At 42.2% G+C, this 27,964-nt stretch overlaps 1 protein-coding gene across 9 annotated transcripts; it reads right to left on the reverse strand.

Annotated features, from left to right (window-relative positions):
• Nucleotides 1-270: 270 nt before the first annotated feature.
• Nucleotides 271-26,524, reverse strand: LOC311137054 (myosin light chain kinase, smooth muscle-like). Of its 9 annotated transcripts, XM_084171371.1 has the most exons (18): nt 25,792-25,872; nt 24,074-24,171; nt 19,709-19,807; nt 19,487-19,585; nt 18,922-19,056; nt 13,739-13,774; nt 13,379-13,509; nt 13,098-13,254; nt 12,003-12,314; nt 11,709-11,805; nt 11,157-11,360; nt 10,530-10,747; nt 3,691-3,814; nt 3,394-3,546; nt 2,849-2,978; nt 2,444-2,525; nt 2,135-2,275; nt 271-1,619 (listed from the first exon to the last, which is right to left on the reverse strand). In XM_084171371.1, the coding sequence occupies exons 3-18, from the start codon at nt 19,725-19,727 to the stop codon at nt 1,420-1,422; spliced, it is 2,238 nt and encodes a 745-aa protein (XP_084027497.1). In that variant the 5' UTR covers nt 19,728-19,807; nt 24,074-24,171; nt 25,792-25,872; the 3' UTR covers nt 271-1,419. The 9 variants fall into 9 exon arrangements, 8 of the variants coding, with proteins under 8 accessions (XP_084027497.1, XP_084027493.1, XP_084027496.1 ...); XM_084171367.1 differs by lacking the exons at nt 19,709-19,807; nt 24,074-24,171 and adding an exon at nt 26,419-26,519 and having other exon boundaries at nt 11,709-11,802; nt 25,792-25,979; XM_084171370.1 differs by lacking the exon at nt 24,074-24,171 and having other exon boundaries at nt 25,792-25,878.
• Between the last annotated feature and the right edge of the window lie 1,440 nt (nt 26,525-27,964).

Below are 27,964 nucleotides of genomic sequence, written 5' to 3' on the forward strand. Positions count from 1 at the left end.
TAAAGAGCAGCAGTAAAATAAAATAACAGTAGGGAGCCTATATACAGCGGGGTACCAGTACAGAGTCAATGTGCGGGGCCACCGGCTAGTTGGCTATACAGCACAAACAGATCTGGGACCAGTTTAGGAGTGTGTAGATACAGTGCCTTCAGAAAGTATTCGAACCCCTCGACTTATTCCACATCTTGTGTTACAGCCTGAATTCAAAATTGATAAAATATTTTTCTCACCCATCTACACACAATACCCCATAATGACAAAGTGAAAACGTATTTTTAGAAATTGTTGCACATTTATTGAAAATGAAATACAGAAAATAAATTTTACATAAGTATTCACACCCCTGAGTCAATACATGTTAGAATCACCTTTGGCAGAGATTACATCTGTGAGTCTTTTTTTGAGCCACCCTTGACATCCATGGACAGTTTAATGTATCTCAAGTCTAAAGTGGCTTTCTCATCTCTCCTACATCTTGCAATGATCTGAAATCATTGGAGATGTGCAAGCAACATGACCGACAGTGGTCAATCTATATCGGGGTCAAAAACAGAAAAAGCAATAAAAAAAATGTCATGAAAGGAGAAGGTACTTGCCCAATAAACGTTCACTTTCATTTTCCTTTGCAAAGGGTTTCTCTACAATGTCCTACTGAACACAAAATGGATACAACAATTGCTTTCGCTGGTCCAGTTCTTCCATCTCAGAGCAGTTCACAACAATTATACATTTTAGACCATGGTGGTCACCTTCTAGATTGCATTGTAGGCAGTGTTGGGGAGTAGTGAACTACATGTAGTTCAATTACTAATTAAACTATATTTTGCAATAGCTTGGTGGTATTTAAATTAAAATCTTGGTAGTGTTTTCAGCAGTTAATTACTTTTTTGCCATGTAGCTAACTACTGGAACTACACACTATTTATTTTGCTAAAATATGGGTGAAGTAGGCAATTTCCTTTCTTTTTCGGGCATCAGACCTAACGAATTCTCACTTGAAACAATGTTTTTGTGCTTAATAGGATAAATTACACATTCTGTTAACAAGAGTGATCAGTTCTTGCAATTTGTATTCTATGACATTTCTGATATGATAATTTTTCATGAAGTAGTTTGGATGTAGTGAACTACTTTTTCAAAGTAACTTTAGTTAAGTAACCTAGCTTAACTTCTTCCAGTGTGAAGTAATTGGTAGCTTGGTAAACTATATTTTCAGAGTAGCTTCTCCAACATTGATTGTAGGCTGCATCCCGATTCCCCACCCTTCTCCTAAAGTGTACACTTCCACACTTCCCATTATGGATTCAAAACATTGGATTGGTGTTATCATCGGCTACTAGGGAGTTTCCACCATTGTTAAATCTTTGGGGAAAACGGTGTAGAATTGGGATCCAGTCGTAGTTGTTTTGTGTTCTCATTCTACATTTCCACTGTAAGTTTGGCTGAGCACAGTGCCTCCCCCAGGTCGTTGGTGGCTCTGCACTTGTAAATCCCAGAGTCGGCAGGTCCCAGGTCAGTCAGGACCAGCTCACACATGCCATCGTACTCCACGGTAACCCTCGACGACGACTCTACGGGCCTCTCGTCCTTAAGCCACATCACCTCTGGCTCGGGGTAGCCTGTGACGGTGAGAGACCAGGGTTAAAATGACGAGCCACAGGGCGAGACAATGGTTCAAAGGGCGAGTGACGGGGATAGAGTTAAAATGGTGAGTGACAGGGAGACAAGGGTTCAAATGACGAGCGATGGAAAACTAAGGTTACAATAACAAGAGCATGATACAAGGGTTCAAATTAAACCGTTGTAGTTCACAAGGGTTATCCTGAGCAAGCCGATGGGAAGAATGCTTAGCTAGCGACAGAGTGCTGTCATTGATCGTGTGTGTAGCAAATGGGTTTCGAGCAGGGTTGAGGTCAAATCTAACTGAAGTCGCTCAAATCGGAATGATTTGATTTGAAAATGCCAAAATGGAAACACTTTTGAAAAATAGCTTCTCCTTTTCCATTTATTGAGAAGTCATTGGAAATAGATGACATTTTTTAAATGATTGAATTTCAGTTTATTTCCTGAATTGACTTTCAAATTCAAATTGGCCCCAACCACTGCTCTTGATTGAGCTTCCAACCAATCATACCCTGGATGCGGCATGCCAGGCGGGCAGTAGATCCCCGGGGCTGGCTGGTGTCCCTTAGGGCCTGCTGGAAGCGGGGTTCACTCTGCAGCTCCTGATCCAGGGACTGGATGGCCCGCTCTGCTTCCGGGCTCCAGCTAGCCTCTGGGTGGTGGGAGGAGAGAGGGAAAAGAATACTGTCACCTTCCAACAAAGGTTAATAAACACGAGCAACTACCATTGAGCGTACCACTTTTCAGATGTTGATTTAACATTAAAAAGGAAAAACACTGACATTGAGCCCTGGATGGTCAATGGACGTGTCTCTCTTACCCTCCCCAGAGCTTCCAGGAGAGTCAGGACTGTTGGTGAGGTTGGCCATCCTCTGCAGTGCTATTACAGCCTTGCCCGTTTTCTTTAGTTATGGAGAGGGATAAAACATCACTGAGAACCAAGCATCTGCCATTTGAATCAATGCGACGCCATTAACAGATCCCTTGTTGGTTCAGTCACTGCTGAGTTAGCCTGCTGGCCCAGTCTGTTTGTGCTTTAGCCCACTCATCTCTCTGTTTGTTCATAGTCATGCCAAAGATGTTTGTATGGCTAGACATGATAACGATTGAAGAGCTGGCTTCAGCACATACAGTATGGGGCCAGGGACGTGTTCATTAGGGCAGAAAACATTTGAAATAGAATGTGACATGTAGAATAGATTTGTGTAAGGTAATATGGATATACCTTCCATCTGCGCTTGGCCAAGAAACGTCTAATCTTGTCCTTCTTGAGGGACTTGGTGGGCCGGCGGACCAGTTGCGTAAAAGAGGCCATCCAGGGGTGGGTAAGGGCCTCATCACACAACAGCCTACCCCTGAAGACGGGGTCAGGGTTTGGGGAGGGGCAAGAGCACACCATTATACAATTTCTCTCTTTGTTTCACACTCAAGTGCAAGCACAACACAGATAACCTGCTCCAACTCCTGGAGCATTTTGTTAACCATTTCTTTGGATTTATACTCCACTAGATTTACTCCATAGAGGCTCTGTGACTTCACCACACACCGCACAGAGGTCTCCACACTGATAATTTGGGTGCATGCCAGAGTATGTAACTAAGCAAGTGTCAGTAATGTATTGCTAAGGAGAACATTTTGGTGGAGTATAAATCTAGCCTGACAGACTAAACGTGCAGGCACGCACGTACACATGTCCCCAGTGCATAAGACAATATGGATACCAGCCAGCAGTCATCCAGGCAGCCAACATCCTGACAGTAGGAGACAAACCTTGTGTCCTTCTTGAGCAGGGAGGTGATGAAGTCTTTAGCCTGGTCCGAGATGTCCTCGAAGCTTTCCTGGTCAAACTCATAGCAGGCGGCCGTCACCAGGCCCAGGGTTTCTGCGTCACTGTTACCTTGGAAGGGCAATTCACCGCTTAGCCTGGTAGGCAGCAGAGAAGCAGGGTCATACATGTATAAGTCAGCCTGCATCCATTGCCCATTTTTTTCTACAGTGTGCACTACTGAACACCGGACCATGGTGTGCTTGAATAGAAGCAAGTTGGTAGGCCTGTTCATAACTCACAAGATGAAACAGATGACTCCGATGCTCCACATGTCCGTGGCCAGCCCTACCGGCTCGTAGCTGATCACCTCCGGGGCCACAAACTCTGGCGTCCCATGCATCACCATCAGTGGAGTACCAGGCTCTGTATCGGAGAGGAAAACAAATGAGAAACATGTTGGTCAAGGTTATTACATTGATACTGGGCACGTTCCAGGTTCTCTTTATTGCAGTCTCAGGAGGCTGTGGTGTCATGTTAATGTGTTTTCTGAGATGTTAAACACTTCTCCAGGTGTTGTGAGATCTGGTTAATTGTGCAACGCGCCTGTAATAAAGACGACCTGTAACGTGCCCATTGCGTTTAAGATTTTTCATCCATCTCTGTACAGAGCGGATCAAATCAAAATTGAATAAACTCAAAGTGAATTTCACATCTAAATACAGTACGGTAGTAGGGGGGTAACTAGCCCCCTGGCTGTCACTGTTCTTACTGAACAAAACATTTCCTCTGTATCATCACAATTTTTGGAGATATTGCAACAAAATTATTTTGTGGTAAGTTGATCTAATTATTTGACATTAAAAAAAAAGTTGTAGATATGTTCCAATGAAGTTTTTTAAATATACAAGTAGGTAAAAAAACGCCCCTTTTCTAAAAACAACATTTCATGAAATAACTAAAACTATAAACTGTAGCCATTTATTTCCCTTTATAGTTTATTCGCCTAAGCATGACTTTCATCCACATACCAATTTTTTTCCAAACGTTGCTTTTTTGTGTCAGCAATTAGACATTGTTCTTAGCGATGCTAGCCAGTGTAGCTGCAGGATATGTGGACTACCCTTTCCCGTTTACTGACCTCTGCCCCCCTGCGATAGTGTGTGCCCAGCAGAGTATGTGAGCAGAGCGTGCCCAATTTGACTGGAGCATGGAGCGAGATTACCAAAGGTAATCCAGTAGCGCTCACTTCACAAGTGAGCTCAGGGCATGCCCGCCCCAGCATGTAGTCTACTGGTGTGCTGCAAATATCCCCTTGCTTTAGCTACCGTTAGAATGCAAATCAATTTATAACATTTTTGCCATGCTTTTTTCTGGATTTTTTTGTTGTTATTCTGTCTCGCACTGTTCAAATAAACCTACCATTAAAATTATAGACTGATCATTTCTTTGTCAGTGGGCAAACATACAAAATCAGCAGGGGATCAAATACTTTTTTCCTTCACTGTACATGTAGCCTATTTGAAATGATGTTAGCTTCTTACATTCAACTTTTCATGTTTTTTCAAATACTTTTCATTCAAATCCATATGGTTTGGTTTCAATACTTAACAAATTGGTTGGTCCAGGAAGTCACAAAAACAGATGGGTGTTGGTTATATTGTGATTTTAATTAATGAGTGAATTTAGAGCGGGAGTTCGTTCCTGTGAGCATGGAGCGGTTTTTAGCTGAGCTGTAGGAAAGGACATGGAGCGCCTAAGTGGTGTGCAAGCACTGCTCCATGAGCGATGAGCAGGATTTCCAACTGCTGAACTCTGCTCACATGCTTGAGTGCCCAATGGAGGCTGATGGGAGGATCTATAGGAGGATGGGCTCATTGTAATGGCTGGAATGGAATAAATGGAACTTATCAACATATGTAAAAACCACGTTTGATGCCTTTCCATTTATTCCATTCCAGCCATTACAATGAGTCTGTCCTCCTATAGCTCCTCCCACCAGCCTCCTCTGCGTGTGTCCATTTCATGGGCAAGCTGTTATCAAAAGGTAGCTGTTGACTTGAAGGGATAGTCCAGCGATGTTACATATCTAGATACAGTGCATTCGGAAAGTATTCAGACCCCTTCACTTTTTCCACATTTTACAGCCTTATTCTAAAATTGATTAAATAAATAAAAATTCCTCAATCTACACACAATACCCCATACTGACAAAGTGAAAATAGAAACAGAAATGTTTGCACATTTATTACAAATAAAAAACAGAAATACATTTTTTACATAAGTATTCAGACTCTTTGCTAGGATACTCGAAATTGTGCTCAGGTGCATCCTGCTTCCATTGATCATCCTTGAAATGTTTCTACAACTTGATTGGAGTCCACCTGTGGTAAATGCAATTGAATGGACATGATTTGGAGAGGCACACACCTGTCTATATAAGGTTCCACAGTTGACAGTGCATGTCAGAGCAAAAACTAAGCCACAAGGTTGACGGAATTGACTGTAGAGCTCCGAGACAGGATTGTGTCGATGCACAGATCTGGGTAAGGGTACCAAAACATTTCTGCAACATTGAAGGTGTCCAAGAACACAGTGGCCTTCATCATTCTTAAATGGAAGAAGTTTAGAACCACCAAGACTGGCCGCCCGGCCAAACTGAGCAATCAGGGGAGAAGGGCCTTGGTCAGGAAGGTGACCAAGAACCCGATGGTCACTGACAGAGCTCCAGAGTTCCTCTGTGGAGATGGGAGAACCTTCCTGAAGGACAACCATCTCTGCAGCACTCCACCAATCAAGCCTTTATGGTAGAGTGGCCAGACGGAAGCCACTCCTAAGTAAAAAGGCACATGACAGCCCACTCTGAGTTTGCCAAAAGGCACCTAAAGGACTCTGACCATGAGAAACAAGATTCTCTGGTCTGATGAAACCAAGATTTAATTATTTGCCCTGAATGCCAAGCGTCACATCTGGAGGAAACCAGACACCGCTCATCACCTGGCCAATACCATCCCTACGGTGAAGCATGGTGGTGGCAGCATTATGCTGTGGGGATGTTTTTCAGCAGCAGGGACTGGGAGACTAGTCAGGATCGAGGCAAAGATGAACGGAGCAAAGTACAGAGAGATCCTTGATGAAAACCTGCTCCAGAGCGTTTAGGACCTCAGACTGGGGCGAAGGTTCACCTTCCAACAGGACAACGACCCTAAGCACACAGCCAAGACAACGCAGGAGTTGAACCCGATCGAGCATCTCTGGAGGGACCTGAAAATAGCTGTACAGCAACGCTCCCCATCCAACCTGACAGAGCTTGAGAGGATCTGCAGAGAAGAATGGGAGAAACTCCCCAAATACAGGTGTGCCAAGCTTGTAGAGTCATACCCAAGAAGAGGCTGTAATTGCTGTCAAAGGTGTTTCAACAAAGTACTGAGTAAAGGGTCTGAATACTTATGTAAAATTTCAGTTTTTAATTTTTAATACATTTGCAAATGTTTCTAAAAACCTGTTTTTGCTTTGTCATTATGGGGTATTGTGTGTAGATTGATGAGGGAAACAAACAATTTAATCAATTTTAGAAAAAGGCTGTAACTTAACAAAATGTGGAGAAAAAGTCAAAGGGTCTGAATACTTTCCGAATGCACTGTATGTTTCATATTGAGATATTTGCAGTCCATAGACTGCTTTTAAAGTAAAGAAACAAATATAAACCTTGAATGTAATGTGCTCCCACATAAACATTTGAGATAAAATACACCTAAATGTAATTGTTGCTCATGTCTTCTCATGCTAAAAGGTGTCGTCTAATTTGAGTGTGTACAGGCTCATTCAACTACTGTAGATAGCTAAAGTTATACAATTCTAAAGAGCTGACATGACTCATCATTCTACTTATCAGAGGTACAGTGCGCAGAAAGTATTCATAACCCCTTGACTTATTCCACATTTTGTTGTGTCACAGTCGGAATTCAAAATTGATTAAAAAAAACATTTTCTCACCTATCTACACAAAATACCCCATAATGACAAAGTGAAAACATGTTTTTTATATCTAATTTACAAAAGTATGAGTCAATACTGTGTAGAATAACCATTTGTAGTGATTACAGCTGTGAGTCTCTCTGGGTAAGTCTCGAAGAGCTTTCCACACCTGGATTGTGCAACATTTGCCCATTATTCTTTTCAAAATTCTTCACGCTCTGTCGAATTGGTTGTTGATCATTGCTGGACAACCATTTTCAGATCTTGCCATAGATTTAAGTAGATTTATGTCAAAACTGTAACTCGGCCACTCAGGAACATTCACGGTCTTCTTGGTAAGCAACTCCAGCATATATTTGGCCTTATGTTTTAGGTTATTGTCCTGCTGAAAGGTGAATTCATCTCCCAGTGTATGGTGGAAAGCAGACTGAACCAGGTTTTCCTCTAGGATTTTACCTGTGCTTAGCTGCATTCTGTTTATTTTTTATCCTGAAAACACCCCAGTCCTTAACGATTACAAACATACCCATAACATGATGCAGCCACCACTATGCTTGAAAATATGGAGAGTGGTACTCAGTAATGTGTTGTATTGGATTTGCCCCAAACATAACTTTTTGTCCTGAATACAAAGTGTTAATTGCTTGCCACATTTCTTGCAGTATTACTTCAGTGCCTTGTTGCAAACAGGATGCATGTTTTGGAGAAAAAAATTATTCGGTACAGGCTTCCTTGTTTTCACTCTGTCAATTAGGTTAGTATTGTGGAGTAACTACAATGTGGTTGATCCATCCTCAGTTCTCTCTTATCATAGCCATTAAACTCTGTAAATGTTTTAAAGTCACCATTGGCCGCATGGTGAAATCCCTGAGCAGTTTCCTTCCTCTCTGGCAACAGAGTTAGGAAGGACACCTGTATCTTTGTAGTGACTGGGTGTATTGATACACCATCCAAAGTGTAATTAATAACTTCACCATGCTCAAAGGGATATTCAATGTCTGCTTCTTTTTACCCATCTACCAATAAGTGCCCTTCTTTGCGAGGCATTGGAAAACCTCCCTGGTCTTTGTAGTTTAATCTTTGTTTGAAATTCACTCCTCGACTGAGGGACCTTACAGATAATTGAATGTGTAGTATACAGAGATGAGGTAGTCTTTAAAAAAGTCCAGTTGAACACTATTATTGCACACAGAGTGAGTCCATGCAACGTATTATGTGACTAGTTAAGCACATTTTTACTCCTGAACTTACTTAGGCTTGCCATAACAAAGGGGTTGAAGACTTGACTTTTCATTTTTTATTATACTGAACAAATCAACATGCAACAATTTCAAAGATGTTACTGAGTTACAGTTCATATAAGGAAATCAGTCAATTGAAATACATTTTTTAGGCCCTAATCTATGGATTTCAAATGACTGGGAATATAGATACGCATCTGATGGTCACAGATACCTTAAAAATGAAGGGGTGTGGATCAGAAAACCAGTCAGTATCTGGTGTGACCACCATTTGTCTCATGCAGTGCGACACATCGCATAGAGTTAATCGGGCTGTTGACTGTAGCCTGTTGAATGTTGTCCCACTCCTCTTCAATGGCTGTGCGAAGTTGCTGGATATGGACAGGAACTGGAACGCGCTGTCGTACATGTTGATCCAGAGCATCCCAAACATGCTCAATTGGTGACATGTCTTGTAAGTATGCAGGCCATGGAAGAACTGGGACATTTTCAGCTTGCGACAGATCCTTGCGACATGGGGCTGTGCATTATCATGCTGAAACATGAGGTGATGGCGGTGGATAAATGGCACAACAATTGGCCTCAGGATCTCGTCACGGTATCTCTGTGCATTCAAATTGCCATCAATAAAATGCAATTGTGTTCATTGTCCGTAGCTTGCCCATACCATAACCCCACCGCCACCATGGGGCACTCTTTTCACAATGTTGACATCAGCAAACCGAGCGCCCACACGTCTGCCATCTGCCCGATACAGTTGAAACCGGGATTCATCCGTGAAGAGTACACTTCTCCAGCGTGCCAGTGGCCATTGAAGGTGAGCGTTTGCCCACTGAAGTCGGTTATGATGCCTAACTGCAGTCAGGTCAAGACCCTAGTGAGGATGACGAGCACGCAGATGAGCTTCCCTGAGACGGTTTCTGAAAGTTTGTGCAGAAATTCTTGTTTTGTGCAAACCCACAGTTTCATCAGCTGTCCGGGTGGCTGGTCTCAGACGATCCCGCTGGTGAAGAAGCCGGATGTCGAGGTCCTGGGCTGGCGTGGTTACACGTGGTCTGTGGTTGTGTGGCCGGTTGGACATACTGCCAAATTCTCTAAAACAACGTTGGAAGCGGCTTATGGTCGAGAAATGAACATTCAATTATCTGGCAACAGCTCTGGTGGACATTCCTGCAGTCAGCATGCCAATTGCAGCTCCCTCAAAACCTGAGACATTTGTGGCATTGTGTTGTGTGACAAAACTGCACATTTTAGAGTGGCCTTTTATTGTCCCCAGCACAAGGTGCACCTGTGTAATGATCATGTTGTTTAATCAGCTTCTTGATATGCCACACCTGTCAGGTGGATGGATTATCTTGGCAAAGGAGAAATGCTCACTAACATGGATGTAAACAAATTTGTGCACAAAATAAGAAATACGCTTTTTGTGCGTATGGAACATTTCTGGGATGTTTTATTTCAGCTCATGAAACATGGGACCAACACTTTACATGTGGCGTTTATATTTTTGTTCAGTGTAATTTGTAAAAAATAAAATAAAACATAATTCCACTTTGACATTATGGGGTATTGTATGTAGGCCAGGGCCAAAAATCTCTATGTAATCCATTTTAAATTCAGACTGTAAGACAACAAAATGTGGAAAAAGTCAAGGGGTGTGAATACTTTCTGAAGGTACTGTAGGTCTGTTCTACTCAATACTTATTTTGACCTGATTCTGAACATTCCACAACGTTGTGCCCTACTGCACATGGCCCTAGTATCTGCAGGACACTATGAAGACCCTTTTCACACTACTGAGTTGAGCTGAGCCAAGCTGTACTGTGCAAACAAAATATCTGATCCAGGAAAGTAGCAAAGTAACGTTCGGGTCAGCATGACAGTTTGAAAATACTATTAGACTCTACCCCAAACCCACTCACCTAGTTTGGCTGCCAGGCCAAAGTCGATGATCTTAATCCGCGTGCCCGTGGTGTCCACACACACAATGTTTTCTGGCTTGAGGTCCAAGTGGACAATGTTCTGCCGGTGGACGTACCGCATGCCCTCCAGGAGCTGTTGCATGTAGCGTGCGCTGGTGGGCTCCGTGTGCTCAAAGTTGTCATCCACGATACGCGCAAACAGTTCCCCGCCGGCGATGCTAGAGATATAGAAGGTGTAAGGAAGACCAAGGTCCTCATGTCAAACCAATCCACAGAACCTATAGCCCTAGAGGATTGGATAGGCCTCAATGATACAAGCCCTTTATCAGACTGATCCCTTGCATATTCAATGTAAACAATGTGAATCTCTCAACAGCAGTGTAGCCTGGTCCCAGATCTGTTTGTGTGGTTTTGCCAAGTCCAAACTTGGGCAATGACAACAACCGTAGGAGATCTAGTTACCAGACTACCAGCAGTGGCCCTCAATCCTATCTCCAGGAAAGTACAGAAGAGGAGAGAACCACACATTATATTGTAATGGCAACTCAGTAAAGACATCAATACAAATACAACATTCAAATTATTAATACATAACTAATCTAAATGATTGGACCTGGCTGTGCTTACTACTCCATCACCATGATGATTTCGGAGCGGGTGTCATAGGCCCCGAGGCACTGCACCAGCTTGGGGTGGTGGAGGCAGTTCATCAGCTCGATCTCCCTGCGCGCCGCAGCCTTCGCCTTGGAGCCATGGGCCCGGTAGAACTTCCCTGCACACACCTGACCTGTCTCCTTGTGACTCAGCCTGAAGACGTGGCCAAACTTCCCCCTGTTGAGGTTCCAATAGGCAGTTAGCAGGGTTGTGTTCATTAGGACACACAGTAGCAAAACGTTTAAGTGTTTTAAAATGCGTTGCCACAGAAAATGAAAATAGACAAGTTCATGGTCATATTCACTAGACACCAAAGAGAAGAAAACTGAACAAAACTGGGAGGGACTACCTGAACTTGTCCAATGAGAACACTCATTGTCGCTTTTCGTTTACTATGATGATCACAAATTAATACAACCCAGATAGTACTTCAGTTTGACAGTTTTGTTCCGTTTCATGCCAACTGAACATGACCCAGTTCAGCAATCAGTCAATATAGTGAGTGAGTGACCATCTAATGCTTACACTCCCAGCTTCTCATGCACATTGTAATGATCCTTGATTTTGTGCGTGGTGTCAATGGTGACAGTCACATACGATTGGGATTCCTCTTTTGACTCTACTTCAAAAGCACAGAATCATGATTAGTCAACAAGAACTACTGAATATTTGTAGTTGAATTCAACAGAATGTAGATATAAGACATTTCAAGGAAAAACCAATAGACAGAGACAACGAGTCAGATCAACAACTGTTTTAAGATCAAAACTGGTAGTAATCACCAAAGTCACTGTTTGGAGAAAATCAATATCCACCAACCTCTGGTGTCCATCTTGACACAGTCCGACTCCTCACTCGGCTCACTGACACCCGCTGAATTGTAGGCCCGAACACGAAAGCGGTACTCCCCCAGGGGCTCCACGACCGAGCGGACCCGGTACGAGGTGTTCTTGCAGCGGGTCGTCACCTCACTCCAGTCCTCAGGCTTCTCTGGGCCTTCTCGTCTCACCTCCACCACGTAGCCTGTGACGGCACTGCCCCCGTCGTAGCTGGGCCCCGACCAGGACAGGACCAGGGAGCGGGAGGAGAGCTGGGAGACCACAGGACTAGATGCCGGAGGGTGTGGCCGGTCTGAGAAGACAGGGAGACAAACACAGAGCCTGTGAGAATATGTTATCTTTCCTTTTGTAAGTACTGATCTGACATGACTGGTGTGGTGGATTTGGGTTCCTAAGGAAGGATGCCATTTGAAAGCATTGGAACAAGATCCAAGGTAGATGTGATATAGAATTGGAACAGGGCCCAAGGCAGATGTGGTTTCCTAATACTTTACTTCACTCATTAGTTCAGTCATGTTAGAGCAGTGAAGTTACCTCAATGTAGGAAAGAAGAAAGGAAGCCATTTAAAAGTATTGGAACAGGGCCCATGGTCAACTTTAGATGGAAGGCATTGAGCCCCCGAGAGATCAAATGCATAACCTCTTTTGACGTAGTCGAGGTCAGCAGCTGTGAGCTTTTCCTACTTCACCCTGAACAAGATTATTCAAGATGAGGACATCTTCCCCGAACCGTAGGGTTCGTTGACATTGAGTTTACTAGCAGGACTATTCTTGGAATTGTTACGTGTGAATAACCATCTCGTCTTGTTCTGATCAGAATTGAGGCTCATTGGTATTATGATGCGGTAATGCAATCTATCAGCATTAATTGTCATTTGGGAATAAGGCAGGGTCGTATTCATTAGTGTACACTGTAGCGAAATATTTTGCAACAAAAAACTAAAACAAACAGTTCTTATTGTTCAGCTAGTCCCTCTCTGTTTCAGAACATTTTCTTTCATTTGGTGCTTAATGAATACGACCCTGGTTTATTGAATTTAACTTTAGTTATCATGAACACGCCCCAGATACTCACCGATAACACTGAGGGTGACTGTGTGCTGAGCCGAGCCCCTGCGATTCTGCACCAATATAGTGTATGTACCCGCATCATCTGGACAAGCTTGAGATATCTCCACACAGCTGTCAGTGTCACTGCTCTCTACACGAGTCCTCGGCCTGCCTACAACCACCTGCATAGATGGAGAAGATTGAAGTTACCTAATAAATTCAGTCAAAGTACACATACAGGTACACAACACTTGTGATAAAACTATGGGGTGTGTGTGTGTGACCCCAAGCCAATTCAACACAGACCTGCTCTCTGTTGTAGATCCAGCAGGATGCCACAGGAAAACTACAGCTCCTGAAGGCACAGTGGAGTCTGGCCTGCCCTCCCACCCGCACATCCAACTGCTCTTGGGGGTCCAGAAACTCCAGCAGGGGACCTGGAAGAGGCAGAGACAACGAGTAGTTAACATTACATCACTAAGCTCAACTCTTTTTGCAAAGCATGCAAACTGCCGGTTTGAAGCATATTTCAAGTTGGGTAAAGTTTGACTTTTCTTGGTACTTTAAGTGTTCAGTGAAACCCATGCGAATAGGAGGGCCTTTGTCTTGATACTTGTTATTCTAAATCTGACTGGAAGACAAGCAGTTGTCAATGGATAAACTCACCCTTTTCAGTGGATACTCTTCTCTTTGGGGTGATATCTGAAAAGAAAAGTGTCACATTACATGGGTGATTGACTATGGGAAGATATCAATTACTTTTATTACTTTTTTTGGGGGGGGGGGGGGGGGTGGAAGATCGCAATTGCATACTACTCGCATCAACTCTCCTGTCTCATCTTCTCCTTCTTTGGGATTTGGTTGGCAGATCGCATCCAACTTTTAGGTGCATTATTCTAGGGCTGTTACGGTGAGGTATTACTGTCACACCAGCAGTTATGACGGCAGTCAAATTCCACGTTACGGTTTAGTCACGGTAATTAGGCTTCTCCAAGCTCTGATGCTGCTGATGGTCATTAGTAGCCTACCAAACTTGCTATCTGCCTGGTACTCAGCACTCTATTGTCCCTCTAATCACTCTGACATCAATGCAAATGTAATTGAAAATCTCATCAAACACTTAATGAGAGCCTATGAGCTCATGTTGTGCAACAACTCTATAGGCTATGCAATTGCATGAGAAAACAGAGTGAATGCCTCTTTTAAAAAGAGGAGGATCCCATCAGCTTTCTATAGGCTAGGCCTACTATATTTATTTCTCAACTTTCCTAATATAAGCACATTGCTACTCTTTACAACAGGAGTATAGCCTACCTGGCTGGCATGAAAATGAACCATGAGAAAACCGTCCTCTATTTGCTATTTAAGTGCATAGATTACGTTTATTTTTTTCAGCTGCCCCTGTTTCGAGACAGGTGCATGATAATGGTCCAACCTAAATCAAAACTAATTTCACACATATATATTATTTAGTAAACACTACCGGTCAAACGTTTTAGAACACCTACTCATTCAAGGGTTTTTCTTTATTTTTACTATTTTCTACATTGTAGAATAATAGTGAAGACATCAAAACTTTGAAATAACACATATGGAATCATGTAGTAACCAAAAAAAAGTGTTAAACAAATATATATATATATATATATATATATATATATATATATACAGTATATAATGTCATATTTGAGATTCTTCAAATAGCCACCCTTTGCCTTGATGACAGCTTTGCACACCCTTGGGATTCTCTCAACCAGGTTCACCTGGAATGCTTTTTCAACAGTCTTGAGTTCCCACATATGCTGAGCACTTGTTGGCTGCTTTTCCTTCACTATGCGGTACGACTCATCCCAAACCATCTCAATTTGGTTGAGGTCGGGGGATTGTGGAGGCCAGGCCATCTGATGCAGTACTCCATCACTCTCCTTCTTAGTAAAATAGCCCTTACACAACCTGGAGGTGTGTTGGGTCATTGTCCTGTTGAAAAACAAATTATAGTCCCACTAAGTCCAAACCAGATGGGATGGCGTATCGCTGCAGAATGCTGTGGTAGCCATGCTGGTTAAGTGTGCCTTGAATTCTAAATAAACCACTGACAGTGTCACCATCAAAGCACCCCCACACCATAACACCTCCTCCTCCATGCTTTACGGTGGGAAATACACATGCGGAGATCATCCGTTGACCCACACCTTCTTCTTATTGGTGTCCTTTAGTAGTGGTTTCTTTGCAGCAATTCGGTTTGCAACTGCACATGGGGACAAAGATTGTACTTTTTGGAGAAATGTCCTCTGGTCTGATGAAACAAAAATAGAACTGTTTGGCCATAATGACCATCATTGTGTTTGGAGGAAAAAGGGGTTGCTTGCAAGCCGAATAACACCATACCAAACGTGAAGCTCTGGGGTGGCAGCATCCTGCTGTGGGGGTGCTTTGCTGCAGGAGGGACTGGTGCACTTCACGAAATAGATGGCATCATGAGGAAGGAAAATTATGTGGATATATTGAAGCAACAACTCAAGACATCAGTCAGGAAGTTAAAGCTTGGTCGCAAATGGGTCTTCCAAATGGACAATGACACCATGCATACTTCCAAAGTTGGGGCAAAATGGCTTAAGGACAACAAGTCAAGGTATTGGAGATGCCATCACAAAGCCCTGACCTCAATCCTATAGAAAATGTGTGGGCAGAACTGAAAAAGCGTGTTTCGAGCAAGGAGGCCTACAAACCTGACTCAGTTACACCAGCTCTGTCAGGAGGAATGGGCCAAAATTCACCCAACTTATTGTGGGAAACTTGTGGAAGGCTACCCGAAACGTTTGACCCAAGTTAAAGATTTTAAAGGCAATGCTACCAAATACTAATTGAGTGTATGTAAACTTCTGACCCACTGGGAATGTGATGAAAGAAATAAAAGCTGAAATTAATCATTCTCTCTACTATTATTCTGACATAATAATAAAGTGATGATCCTAACTGACCTAAGACAGCGAATTTTTACTAGGATTAAATGTCAGGAATTGTGAAAAACTGAGTTTAAATGTATTTGGCTAAGGTGTATGTAAACTTCCGACTTCAACTGTATCTGGTAACGACTCTGCATCAAAACTCAGCATGACATAATGTCTTCTCCGTTTCCCCACTGAATCTACGTCTCATCAAGTGGCGGGCGTCACAGACACCAGGAATCTTCAATTTCAACTTCTCCTCATCAACACTTAATGCCACCCCCGTTATCATGCTCCAGAGAGCAAAGCACGTCACAAGTCTTGTCCCTAATCTCGTAATCTGGAGCGCCCTCTTCCTCTGGGTGGAGGAAACACAATAAATCATCATGAATCCACTCCAAGTCACATTCACCAACTCAATAGTCCCCCAACCTCTCCTCCACCCAACCTGACACCACATATGGATCAACCAAACAGCAAGGATCCATTCTCTTCGGCGATCCTCGCCGCAGGTAGTTCACCCTCATTCTCAACAAGTTCCATCTCTGAACTATTGGAGCACGTATCCCTGTTCTTGCATTTGACGCCAACCTTCCTCACCTCACTACTTCCCTCTACACTCAACTTCTTCTCAGCAGTCATCACTGCACCTGCCACCACATTGAATTCATCCTCACTCTTGTCCTGTCCCATTTCCTCCTCAAGCTCTTCCAAAAGTCCTGTGCGATCCTCCATTCCATATTCATTCAAAAATTGTCTCTCCTTTTTTTCATGTCCATCATCTTCTCCTTCACCAGATCTTTCAGAAGGCCTGTGCAATCCCCCACTCCATGTTTATTCATAACCCTTTCTTCCTTATTTCCTTTTCTGCCATCTTCTCCCTTCATCGTGTCCTTCTCAAAAACCATTGGATAAGAAAGCCAGAGGTCCCGTCCCTCTGAACTTCTCCACCAATGGGTTTTGAGAAGAAGACGAGGCGCGAGGAGTATGCAATTGAGATCTTCCCTTGGACAGGTAGGTATCAAACAGGATATCAAGAGTGGTTGAGGGTTGAACCAATTTGTTTGTGATGACTAATGATTGGCTGAAATCACTGAAATAGAACCAGCTGATAGTAATGAACTACACTAATAGGCTGGGTGAAAATGTTGCCATATTGATTCCACCCATTGAGAATGATAGAGGCCTCTAGTGGCCCAAAGGCTGTTTTAGCATGGGCAGCACCATTGAGGGTTTCCACGATGCTTCTGCCTTCTTAAAGTAGATTCCTATCGGTTGTAACCTCAATGGTGCTGCCCATGGTGTCACAGACGCTATAATGGCACATATATAAAGATGGGTCCTCTATCTAGCTCTATGATTCCACCTATCAAAGGAGTATGGACTATTCGTCAGTTGGAATTCAGCCAGAGAGAAAGACGTGAAGCGAGAGGGTTTAGTCCACCAACATTTTTTTCATGAAAATTAGACCACAAAGCGAATACATTTTGTATGGAGGTCAATGAAAGTGTCAAATCTGGTCAACAATAAATTAATTGCTAATTTGATCTAATATGTTTTTTAATGATAAAATCAAATCAAATTTTATTGGCCACATGCGCCGAATACAACAGGTGTAGACATTACAGTGAAATGCTTACTTATTAGGTTGTTACTAATGCATTGATAAGTGGACACGTGGCATTTCAACAACAAAAACAACATTTTATCTGAGTTATGCCTGCGTATCTGCCCTCTAATTGGTTAGAATGGTCCCACCTGATCCCGCCTGCCTTCCATTTTTGAGGACACGTATTTCCATCTTGTCAGTATAATAGATCATCTTTGATTCGCCATATGTGAGAAAACCCCTTGAATTTCCCCGTACAAAAACTCTGACACCCAGTTCAAATGCTTTTTACATGCCTCCCTCTTTCCTTCCATGCCTCCCTCTTTCCTTCCAGCAACTTCTCGTTTTTGAAAACGGACTGTGGCATCGATATGAGTCAGAAACATTTATTTAACTGTCAAAATTAACTACAAAGTGTAAATAGGGTATTTTTGGTCAAAAAGTCAGTCTCGTCCAAAACTGAGATTTGCGAGATGATAGGAAGAAATTGTATGTCACGGAATGAAGGGTACCTCAACAGTTTTCCTTGGGTTGGGTTTATTTCAATCCTGCCCACAGCTGGCAGCACCCAAGTAATCATCAATTCAGAGTGTATCTGCAAGCGACCTAATCTTAATGCCCATGGTCAATTTGGTTTGACATTCAATATCCCTATGGGGCTAGTTAGGAACCATCAGTAAAAAAAATAAGACTTATAAACCTCAAAACAACTATAAACTGTAGAAATGAATATACAAATATTGAAAGCATTTAATGAGACAACTAAAAGATGTGCAAACCAGCTGGCTGAAGCTAATTGGTGAAAGAAGTTGGCTAGCACTAGCTAGCCTAGGTGACTTCAAGACACAAGACCTGGTTAGACTGTTTCAAGTTATATAGAAGGATGAGTGACTGTAACTGTGTACTGTTTTGGCAAAGTCAATGTACAAATGCTTGCCAACTGCGAACACACACACACAAGAGACACCCACATTAAAGCCCCCCCCCCCCACTCTCATTTGGCTTCAGTCATGTCCGCTGCATTTCTTAATGACCAAGCCGAAAAACGAGGCTAAATCAGGACGTTCAGCCCCCTTTTAAATTGTCACTGACCTGACATTATTGGATAAATAAAGGGGTGGTTTCCCCTGCACTGCTTTCAACCAATCAGTGACTAGAGAGAGTGAGGAAGGAGGAAACAATGAGGGGTGGAAAGAAAGAAAGGATAGAAGGAAGAAACTAACAAAATATATAATGTAGAGGGTACAAAGTTGAAGATAAATAGGATTTGAAATGAACGGTGTGAATTGTACCTATCCCCTTCTCGTCTCTGTGGGTACTTGTGTGTTGAGGAGTGGAGGAGGCTCTTGTACTTCTACTCTCCACTTCCTTGTCTGAGGACTGACTGGGGAACTTCTTGTCACTAGTCTTGGCGATTGTTTCTTTTTCTGTTCCATTGTTTTGTGAAGACAATAGATAAAGAGGTAGACAGAAGCTTTATGTAGAACATTGATATACTGGTTTCAGAGGCTCCAGAGGTGAAAAAAAAAAAAAAAAGGGTGCCAATTATCTACCCTCCTTCCGAAACGTGCATTTGCAAACTCCCTTTAATGGATTTTTCAATTGTGGAAATTCACTCCAGCTAATGCTTACACCATCCAAAGCTTTTAAATCCATGACAGTCAGTGTGCAAGTGCACACTTCAGGAAAAGGATATAGAATTGGGATGCAGCCTTAGAGTGCGTGCTGGTCATCTAAAAAGTATTTCCTTTGTTATGAAAGATAAAATATGACATGTTGTCGCCAGGAACCTGAGGGTTGCCCTCTCACCTTCGTGTAACCAGGAAAAGCTGAGGGGCTGACTTCCTGTGATAATACCTTGAATTGTGAAGTCACTTCCCTCCTCCGCTGTGCGGTCCTGCAGAGGCTCTGTGAAGTGAGGTGCCTTCCGTGGACAGATGACGGTTAGTTTATTTTCTGGAACACAAGAGGCCCCATCGAGCAGTACCCACCAAATACATGTAAATAAACACCATAGACCAACACACCACATCCTAGGCAAATGTAAGGATAATAAATAGTGTCACATGCTATTCACACCTGGAAGCGGGAGGGTCATTCCAAGAATGAAGTGCCTTTCATGTCAGTAGCTAGGTTTCCATCCAATTGGCGACAGATTTTCAGCAAATATTCTAAAATCTGCATAAAAAATACAGTATTTGCACATTTTCCCACCAGAGGTGTGTTTTCTATCAAACAGACTTGCGGATAAAAAGCTGTGTGTGTTGACGTAGTATAAAAATACTTAAAGATTCCATGTACCGAATACAAAACAGAAGCTCAGTGTGTTTCCATCACATTTTCAACTCTACTGATGGTTTTGTCACAAAAACTGTTGAGATAAATAGCACACTTGCCCAATTTGGTTTTGGCACATGCTCTATAAACAGTTCGCTGATAAAGTCGACAGGGTAGGACGGTAGGTTACATGATGAGATATGGATTAGAGTGTTGGCGCAAAATTGGTTTGTTGCAGTCTAACGCTATCTAAATGCTTGAGTTGAGTAGTGCTATTCACTGGTACATTTCCACATCTGTCCAGTAACCTCTTTACATACCGCACAGAGGAGTAATTTATTACTGGCTCATTGTCTATAGGGCACTAAAAGCCAGGCTGAAATGTAGTTTCCTCTGGTTAGGCTTTAAATATCTTATCACTCCTCTATCTTAGACATATAGGCTGTGAGAACTGGTTACTACAACCTGTTATTGTACTATTTTTCTAAGGAAGTGGAGCCAATTACACTTATCTCTTATTAGTAGTTTACCTCCCCCAAGAAGGTGGTATAACTCTTTGTGTAGATGAAGTATATAAAGACTGTGTGATTGTAAAATCTTTGAGATCCTTTCCGGTATATCCTGAGAGTTCTTTTCCGCTATATCCTGGAAGTTACTCTCCGGGTTCATCCTGAGAGTGATCTTCCTTACAATCGCTTGAATAATAATAATTCCTCGAACGAGTTTCCTCAATAAGAGCAATATCATTTTTATTTGATAATTGGCAGCCAAGCACTGATCATCATGTCACCAGCACTGAAATAATGCTTTCAATATTTATTTGAATTTTGCATGAAGCTCATCACTGTGCACTTAACCAGTGAGCTGGTTCTACTCTTTCTGCCCATTTTCTGGTGTTTTGTGGTGGAAAACTAAGTATACATGCCAACATTGAGCATAACACGCCAACCCTATTACCCATAGATAGGTAGGCTAGAAATGTTTTGTTAAGCTTGCGTTCAATTGCACACAACAAGCTTCCCCCTCCATTCAGTCACAAGAGCATTAGTGAGGTCGGGCACTGACATTGGGCGATTAGGCCTGGCTCACAGTCAGTGTTCCAAATCATCCCAAAGGTGTTCGATGGGGTTGAGGTCAGGGCTCTGTGCAGGCCAGTCAAGTTCTTCCATACCGATCTTGACAAACCATTTCTTTATGGACCTCGCTTTGTGCACGGGGGCATTGTCATGATGAAACAGGAAAGGGCCTTCCCCAAACTGTTTCCACAAAGTTGGAAGCACAGAATCGTCTAAAATGTAATTGTATGCTGTAGCGTTAAGATTTCCCTTCACTGGAACTAAGGGGCCTAGCCCGAACCATGAAAGACAGCCCCAGACCATCATTCCTCCTCCATCATTCCTCCTCCATCATTCCTCCTCCGGGGCGGCAGGTAGCTTAGTGGTTAAGAGCGTTGTGCCAGTAACCGAAAGGTTGCTGGTTCTAATTCCCGAGCCAACTAGGTGAAAAATCTGTCGATGTGCCCTTGAGCAAGGCACTTAACCCTAATTGCTCCTGTAAGTCGCTCTGGATAAGAGCGTCTGCTAAATGACTAAAATGTAAAATGTAAATGTAATCAAACTTTACAGTTGGCATTCTGCATTGGGGCAGGTAGCGTTCTCCTGGCATCCGCCAAAACCCAGATTCGTCCGTCGGACTGCCAGATAATGAAGCGTGATTCATCACTCCAGAGAACGCATTTCCACTGCTCCAGAGTCCAATGGCGGCGAGCTTTAAACCACACCAGCCGACGCTTGGCATTGCGCATGGTGATCTTAGGCTTGTGTGCGGCTGCTCGGCCATGGAAACCCATTTCATGAAGCTCCCGACGAACAGTTCTTGTGTTGACATTGCTTCCAGAGGCAGTTTGGAACTTGGTAGTGAGTGTAGCAACCGAGGACAGACCATTTTTACGTGCTGCGGGCTTCAGAACTCGCCGGTCCCGTTCTGTGAGCTTGTGTGGCCTACCACTTCGCGGCTGAGCCGTTGTTGCTCCTCGACATTTCCACTTCACAATAACAGCACTTATAGTTGACCAGGGCAGAAATTTGACGAACTGACTTGTTGGAAAGGTGGCATTCTATGATAGTGCCATGTTGAAAGTCACTGAGCTCTTTAGTAAGGACATTCTACTGCCAACGTTTGTCTATGAAGATTGCACAGCTGTGTGCTCGATTTTATACACCTGTCAGCAACAGGTGTGGCTGAAATAGCCGAATCCATTAATTTGAAGGGATGTCCACATACTTTTGTATATATAGTGTATTTCGAAAAAATGTAATTTCAAACCTTATTCGTACCGTTTTGTTGAGTAGGAAATACGTCATATAACATATTTCATATTTTTATAATATTTGTACTGTGTACTTGAGCTTGTGTCCTCAAAAGTACAACGAAGCAATTTGTAACTATTTTTACCAGAAAGGTGAGATTTTAACCTTTCTTGGAGTATGCAGCATTACTAGTTATTGTTTAAGGCCCTCTCATGATAAATAATGACTTTTGGGGATTACGTAGATTACATGTTCGATTACATTCAGTTACATTTAAGATTAACTGTTACGGTCAACCCTGTTACGGTCAGGATGTTACTTTTCATATTTTTCATTTTTCTTAATTTAACCTCTGGAGATAAGAAAACATGTTTGTTATGAAGTTCAACATGTGCTCTTTATGACGGAATGTTAAAATGAGGTGAAATAAACAGTTATCTTTTACAAAACTACACTACCCAAAAGACACTCTATTCCTGGAATGACACGGGAACTTTGGAATTTGAATTCCAAATTATCCCACTCACTCTTTAATGGTGACATTACTGCCCAAGCCAGGGCTAACTCTAAAGGACTTCCTGTTAGTTCGTATTGTGGGCTGAGAGAGGAGAAAAGCTAACACTAATAAAAAAATACGTTCTAGAACATTTAAACTAATAATAATAACCATCAAAGTAATACAAATACAGCAGTTCACTCAATAGTATGATTCGATAAAATGTTAACTTCTTGTAAGTTAGAGTAACAATTCGTCTTGCGCTAACGGCAGTACACCTGCACACAGTAGCGGCATCAAACACCTTAATGCATAACTAGCTCCCCAGGTTGTAAGTAAAACTACCTCAGAATACTAACAAGTCTAGCAGATCTTTAGCATTTAAAATAATAATAATTTCCTATCATTCTAGTCCTCCCTTTTATAATCAAGTTAGGCCACCCACTATGAAAATCCCCCAGACATTAACCGTAATCCACCATCTCCACTCATTTCAAAGCGATCGAGTGTGGTTATAACACTACCCACACTCCACCGTCTTCACTCATTTCGGAGCAATTAAGTGTGGTTTCTCTGAACCGCCCTCTATCGAGTTGACTAATTTCAAAGCGAAAGGCTATGGTCAGAACTTGTTCACCTGATTTACTTAACAAAAGGCATATCTCAATAGGTGGTCCAGGTATCCTCATGTCATTGCACAAATGGGGGGGTGGGCCTTTCCTCTTTCGCTCTCTTTTGGTCCTCTATTGTTCCTTAAGCAAGCGGGGAGGCCGATGACATCAGAGCACACTATCAGACCAACTCCTTGAATGGCCTACTCCTTGAAGTTTGCAGTTGTGTCTAAAAAACACTATTTTGCTCAAAATAATTGTTTTTACCCTTAAATGTGTGTACATTACTGTATTTATACGTGGGATATTGTTTTTCAACAGAAACAGTTCTGGAGTGCTTCTTTAACTCTGGGGTTTGAGGACATATGGAATCAATACATTTGTGTTTTTTTATAAATGTTCGTTGGGTAGATCAGCAGGGAAAGACAAACAAATGTAATCCTTTTTAGATTTAAATATAAGGCAGCTTCGCTGGCTTGAACCCCTAATGAAGGTTGTATTCTGCATTGTATCTAGTGTTATTTATTTTACGTCACCAATGTTTTGGCAAAAGGCTCATGCATTCAACACATGTAATAATTATAACCGGAATTATTTGAACATTTTATAAGGTGCAGTTGCATAGATAACACAAATACATTTGACCATGTTGATATTGTCAAATCAACAAAACAAAAAAGAGCCTTCTGGCCATACAGTAAGGTAGGATAATAACAGAGAACATACAGCACTAGTCTAGGGGCTTGCTTACCTCGAGAGTCATGCAAACACCTCTGAATCATATGCTAATTAGGTTTAGGATGATCAGTGAGGGTCAGTTGCTCAAATGTCCTAAACAGAGTTCTTGTTCTTCAGGGCAAAGAGTTCAATCAATGAGATTCACATAGGACCAATGCCCAAAAACTCCCACATACAGTTGAAGTCGGAAGTTTACATGCACTTAGGTTGCAGTCATTAAAACTCGTTTTTTCAACCACTCCACACATTTCTTGTTAACAAACTATAGTTTTGGCAAGTCGGTTAGGACATCTACTTTGTGCATGACACAAGTCATTTTTCCAACAATTGTTTACAGACAGATTATTTCACTTATAATTCACTGTATCACAATTCCAGTGGGTCAGAAGTTTACATACACTAAGTTGACTGTGCCTTTAAACAGCTTGGAAAATTCCAGAAAATGATGTCATGGCTTTAGAAGCTTCTGATAGGCTAATTGACATCATTTTATCAACGTTGCAGTCGTCGGGTGAGGTTGTGTCTCTCTCTGGTGGGAGGTAAGCTTGGCTTATATAGCTTATATAAGCTTATATGGCTTATATGGTGTCGAGTAAAGCTTAAACTATGTATTTAGATTGTAGTTAGGTATTGTAGGTAGTCATCGTAGGTTATTGTAGTTATCGTAGGTTATTGTATGTAAGTATTGTAAGTATTGTATTCGGCTGAGCCCGTTGAAGCACGAGGCTAGCTAACCCACTACCTAGACTAGCTAGCGGGTAGCTACTGGTAACTATTAGCAACTGTGGATAGTTGTTTCACGCTTAAGAGTACCTGTAATTACGCCAGCTAGCTGCCTACCATTCAGCTGTTATTCTAACCTCATTGTCTGAAGTGTTAACGTTAGGTAGTAAGTAGCTACTGTACTCGAAATGTAGCTAGCTTGTTGCTACCTGGATAGCTACTAAACAATAGCTGGAACGACCTAGCAAACAGACGCGAACTGGCTGAGTCGATTCAGTGGCTAGCTTTGCACTTGGCTAGCTAACAGTAGCTGCTAGGGGTAAGTTATAACCTACATTTGTGTTTTGTTTTTACATACTGGTAACCAGAGTCGTTCAAGGGAATTCGGGACATGGGTGACTAGTTAACGTTAGCTTGGCTCTCTCTGTGTGTTCGTGCCGTGGGAAGAGTTTTTTTTTTCGTTGGCAGAAAGCAATGGCTAGCTAGTATGCTAACTATTCTAGCTCTGTCAGAAGGAATGGGCCAAAATTCACCCAACTTATTGTGGGAAGCTTGTGGAAGGCTACCCGACACGTTTGACCCAAGTTAAACAATTTAAAGGCAATGCTACCAAATACTAATTGAGTGTATGTAAACTTCTGACCCACTGGGAATGTGATGAAATAAATAAAAGCTGAAATAAATAATTCTCTCTACTAGTATTCTGACATTTTTAAAATAAAGTGATGATCCTAACTGACCTAAGACAGTGAATTTTTACTAGGATTAAATGTCAGGAATTGTGAAAAAAAGAGTTTAAATGCATTTGGCTAAGGTGTATGTAAACTTCCGACTTCAACTGTAACTACAAAATGATGGCTAAAATGATCACTGCCATTGCTACGATAAAGCACTATGCTATTTTTAAAGAAGGTCTGAGTCCCATTCTTCTAGAGCCAGAAATATCTGATTGATGACAACAGTAAACCTGATTCCATTGATTTAAAATAGTTCAAACGGATTCCTTACCTGTTGATATAGTTCCCTGCTTGCTGCTACCCCCCTGAGCAGTGCCCCGATCCTCCAGCCCATTCTTGATCCCTTTCAACACAAACTGAGGGGCGGCAGGCTTAAAGTCCATCCGAAAAGTGGACACAAACGTCTTCTTGGGGCCCATGTTGCCCTTGTCCATCTTTGCCAGGTGAAAATGGCCAAATCTGAAGAGGCAACCATTCAATGTTAAGCAGACACGACAAGTTTCCAGATTTGCTGTCTATCAACTACCCCTTTTTCGCCCTCTCCTCTTATCGGCTGTCTCCTTTTATTATTTTTGATTTCTCTCACACTCTCACACATCGCTTTGCAGAGATAGGGAAAGTGAAAGAAAGTCTCAAATGTTCATTTTGGTTCACAGTTCACACCTCATCTGGCATTGCTTTCACACTGGCTACAGCCCACTGGCTAGCTCTCAACCCCACCACAGGAAACCACTATATTTATCATGTCCAATTATATGGCTGGCCAGTGGCCCGCCTCACCCTCCCACAACACAACAGACAGAGAGAGAATAGGCACACACACACAACAAAAACAAACAGAGAAAGGAGAGAGATAGAGAGACACATGGAGAGAAATGAACAGAGAGAGTTCACCTACTTGGTTATGTCCTTCAACAAACACAGTCACCAATTGCCTCTGCCAAGCACACCTAGACAACTGTCGCAATAAACCACATACACACAAAACACACACCACTCATTGCGCTCCTCCGTGGCTTGTTGTTTGGCAATCTCTACGCCACTAATGACATCACAGGAATCTAGGAGAGCAAGTAGGACAGCTTTTTTTATTTGTCTAAACTATTGTGTCAAACCACACTACAAATAATAATCTCCACTCTAGCTGAATGAATCTTACAGCTAGAGATTTCCCAAAGGGATAGAATGTTGTGGATAGAATTGAGGTATAGGTACTGTAGGTACAGTTGGTGATATAGGTTCACTTGAATATGTTCACTTGCTTTTGGAAATCCCATTCAGGCTTGCTGTTTCTGGGCATGTCTTGTTGTGTCTGTCTTTCAAGGTGTGTTCCAGGGTTTACAGCAGTTTTGCCAGATTGGGCGGTTTTACAAACAATTGGGCAGTTTTACAAACAATTGTTTTGTCATTGGGCTGGCAAAATGTTTAGTTTTTTGTGCATTGGGCAGGAAAGTGTCAATAGAACCTGGCAACACTGGTTCACAGTTGTAGTATGGCCCTCTGCCTGCTAGCTGGGGCCATTGCTAGGCCCATCTTCTCACATGCATATGTTAAGGACTGTGTGAAGAAGCCACTCTCATCATGGGAAGGCTCATTGTTTACTTCCCCTTATAAATGGTTTGGAGTGTTCATATTTTTATATTTAGTTTATGTGACAAAACAAGCAGTGTAGAGAGTCATTGTACAATCTAAACCGCTCTGAAATATATTTTACATAACCAAAAATATTGTATTTTCAGCTGTTTGAAGCTGGTGTACAAAACCGAACGTAAAAGAAGCAAAAACGTAACTTAAGAACGGGGAGCATAGAAATACCGCACATAGAACAGATCTACTGCTTGTTAGACTTTAAATGAGAATTACAGATCTATAACAAACATTTCAATGTGAATTTGGTCAGGTTGCCCAAAAATGTACATATTGCCACTAATGTTTGGTGAAGTTACATTTTGGCCATTTCAGTTTCATATTTGAATGCAGTAATTTAGGCCTACCCGTTTGCAATCCTCCAAGTCCATGTGATGTTCATTTGCACATGAACACTCGCTACACTGACGATAAATATATTTAACCTTTATTTGTAGGTCCATGTCTGTCATTTGTGTGTAATGGGAGCATGCGCAGGTGCGCGGCTCATTAGTAATAGGCCTACGTGTTGCCGCCTGTTGGCCTACAGAACTATTATTACGAAGCGTATATTCATTTATTGAAAGTGTTCCCGCTTTGAGATTAAGACAGGAATGTTTAAGATGTCTATTTAGGCAGGAAATGTAACTTTTGGTGAATAGAGCTCCGTGGGTATGGTCCAGAGGGAGGGGCCATCTGTACATACAGTATGTACCTGTTTCAACAATGTTCTTTAGTTATGTTCTAGCTCATGCATGTGAGCTTTGTGGGGAGGCTGTCCATAGCCTGAAGGTATTGTATACTCCAACTTGCTATAG

Source organism: Coregonus lavaretus (genome assembly GCF_964263955.1).
Source record: "Coregonus lavaretus genome assembly, chromosome: 1".
NCBI classification, from domain to species: domain Eukaryota; kingdom Metazoa; phylum Chordata; class Actinopteri; order Salmoniformes; family Salmonidae; genus Coregonus; species Coregonus lavaretus.